At 56.4% G+C, this 2,243-nt stretch overlaps 1 protein-coding gene across 4 annotated transcripts in view; it reads right to left on the bottom strand.

The window, feature by feature from the left end:
• Positions 1 to 297: 297 nt before the first annotated feature.
• Positions 298 to 2,243, bottom strand: part of LOC105491545 (component of oligomeric golgi complex 4) — a 40,075-nt gene continuing 38,129 nt past the window's right edge. For all 4 annotated transcript variants that reach the window (XM_071084917.1, XM_071084920.1, XM_071084918.1 and 1 more), the window contains 4 exons: positions 1,818 to 1,901; positions 1,491 to 1,592; positions 1,085 to 1,213; positions 298 to 868 (listed from right to left, as the gene is read on the bottom strand). In XM_071084917.1, coding sequence (XP_070941018.1) covers positions 734 to 868; positions 1,085 to 1,213; positions 1,491 to 1,592; positions 1,818 to 1,901 — 450 coding nt within the window. In that variant the 3' untranslated portion in view covers positions 298 to 733. The remainder of the gene's footprint in view (positions 869 to 1,084; positions 1,214 to 1,490; positions 1,593 to 1,817; positions 1,902 to 2,243) is intronic.

Below are 2,243 nucleotides of genomic sequence, written 5' to 3'. Positions count from 1 at the left end.
CAGGTGGTTCTCATAAAGTCACTTTTGCTCCTCCTGGGAGCAGTTCCCACTTCCCCTACACTATGGGGAACTGGCCCTGCGGTGATCCAGCTTGTGGTGCTGAGGGCCCCATAGGGGCATGAGGGTCTGGGACTGGATGGGGGCTCCTGCCATCATGTGGGTCCCGGACATAGCTGTGTGCTGCACTGCGTGTGGGAGGAAGCTGAGGTCTTGGGTTTTGCCTTCCTATTTCAGTGCAACTGGTAGACCTGCCCTGCCCCATAGCATCTGGCCCTCCGTGGAAACAGCACACTGGCATCTCTCCAAGGGGTAGCTTTATTCAGGGATCATAAACATCACAGCCTTTCCTCGAAGTCAAGCCTAACTGCTAGGTCCCCAGATGTACCCAAGTTGTCTAGGGCTGGCAGGGTAGCTTGTTTGCTGTAGTGTTTGAGGGCAAGAGACTGACCACGCAGAAAGCTGGCCTGGGCTGCCCACTGCCTGCCGTGGCTTTCCTACCTCATTAGGAACCCGCTTCTCTTGGTGGGGAGACGCTGCCCCCAGAGCATCACCTGGCCAGGCCTGAGGGCAGAGCATGGAGGGGGTCCAGACCTTGTTTCTCTGCTGCCAGCTGTAGAAAGGTCTGGGCTGTCAGATCTCCCCCAAGTCAGACAGTCTCGCTCAGCTCCTTGGCTGGGGCCCCTTCGGGAACAGGCCCGGAAGTGTGATGAGCCAGGTGTGTTCACCCAGGCAGCTACAGGCGCAGCCTCTTGATATCTTCACTGCGGAAGTCTATGCGCAGGGCCAGCACCTGGCGCACTTCAGCAGGGGTGAGGCGCCACGTCAATGGGCCGGAGTTGGGTCCCCAGTAATCGAGGATCTCGGTCACCTGTGGGGAAAGACATAGAGACCAGTCAGCAAGGTGGGGCTATTCTGAAAGAGGGCTCTGGCCTCTACCAGGGGCAGAGCAGGGGCACCTGGGAAGGGGAAGGTGTCCCGTAGGGCTGGCTGCTGGCAGAGACATGGTTTAGAGGGAAGTGGCGGGGATCCATCTTTGCCTCTTTCAGTCACCCCTCCGTGGCTGGGCCAAGGGCGAGCCACCTACCCGCTCCAGATTGAGGATGGTGGCCATCTGGGAGAGCCGGGCAAACTTGTCTCGGATGGTCCAGGTGGTCACCGTGGTAAGGTAGGCAATGAGTGACCTCAGCTCTTTGTCAAACTGCAGACCGCCCAGCTGCAGAAGAACCCAAGCCCAGTAACTACTTAGGCCTGGCCAAGCAGAACTGGCCTCCAACTGCCCCCAGAGCTGGGTGGCAAGGCTGGCCAGGCCTCAGGTGGTGCCCTGTGGCTCCAGTTTGCTCTACGGCTTCAGAAGTCAGGGCAGAACTGGACCTAGACATGCAGGGCCTGTGGGCAGCAGGCAGAGGGGATGCAAGTCCTGGGGTGGTGGCACGGCTTGTCTTCCTCAGAGGAGAAACGCGAGCTGCAGACCCATGACCCCTTTACCTTACCCGGTTAAAGGTGGATTTCAGCACCACTTTCTCCAACTCGACGGCAACAAGGCTGGTCATGAGGCCGGTTAGGCTGTCGTAGATGACCGGGGACAGGCTGGCCTGCACACAGAGGGTTGACATCAGAGCCCCACCTAACTCCTCTGCCTCTACGCTGGAGTCTTAGGTGGCGAGGATGGTTAGGTGAGGCCACGGGGCAGTGTTTCTACAGGTTAGGGTTGGAAGGGCTTCCAGGGTTCCCAGAAGGAATGTGATGAGACCCTGCAGGCTGCTGGTTTGGGCAGAGGTGGGTAATTCCCTAAGTGGATCCCTAGGGCCCCTACGCACCTTGAACTCTGCCATTTGCTGCTCCAGGTTAAGGATGAATTGTTGTACCCAAGGGTCATTGGCTTCATAGTCATTGAATTCTTCCTGTTGTCAGGAAGCAGGACTGGTGGTCACCATGGGCCTCTTTCTAAGAAGTACCATTCACTGCCACCCACCTCTATCTCTCTAAGAAAATAATGTAAAACGTTCTTTCTTTCCTGTGCCTTGACTCATCTAGTTTAAAACCAGCTCAGACACCCAGGCTGGCAGAAACTGACCAGCAAACAGCCCAGGGCTGTAGCAGAGGCCCACATAATATGGTAAAGTTCTTGGCATTTTATTCCTTCTTGGATCTCATGTTCTACAGGAATGAAATCACTAGGCCAGGAGGAAAAAAACGCTTCTAAGTCTATCATACGTGGGGCAAAAAGAGCTCCAATACAAGGG

The sequence above is a fragment of the Macaca nemestrina genome, chromosome 18 (genome assembly GCF_043159975.1).
Source record: "Macaca nemestrina isolate mMacNem1 chromosome 18, mMacNem.hap1, whole genome shotgun sequence".
Lineage (NCBI taxonomy): Eukaryota > Metazoa > Chordata > Mammalia > Primates > Cercopithecidae > Macaca > Macaca nemestrina.
Note: the sequence above shows the minus strand (reverse complement) of the source record. Positions and strands in the feature narration are given on the sequence as shown.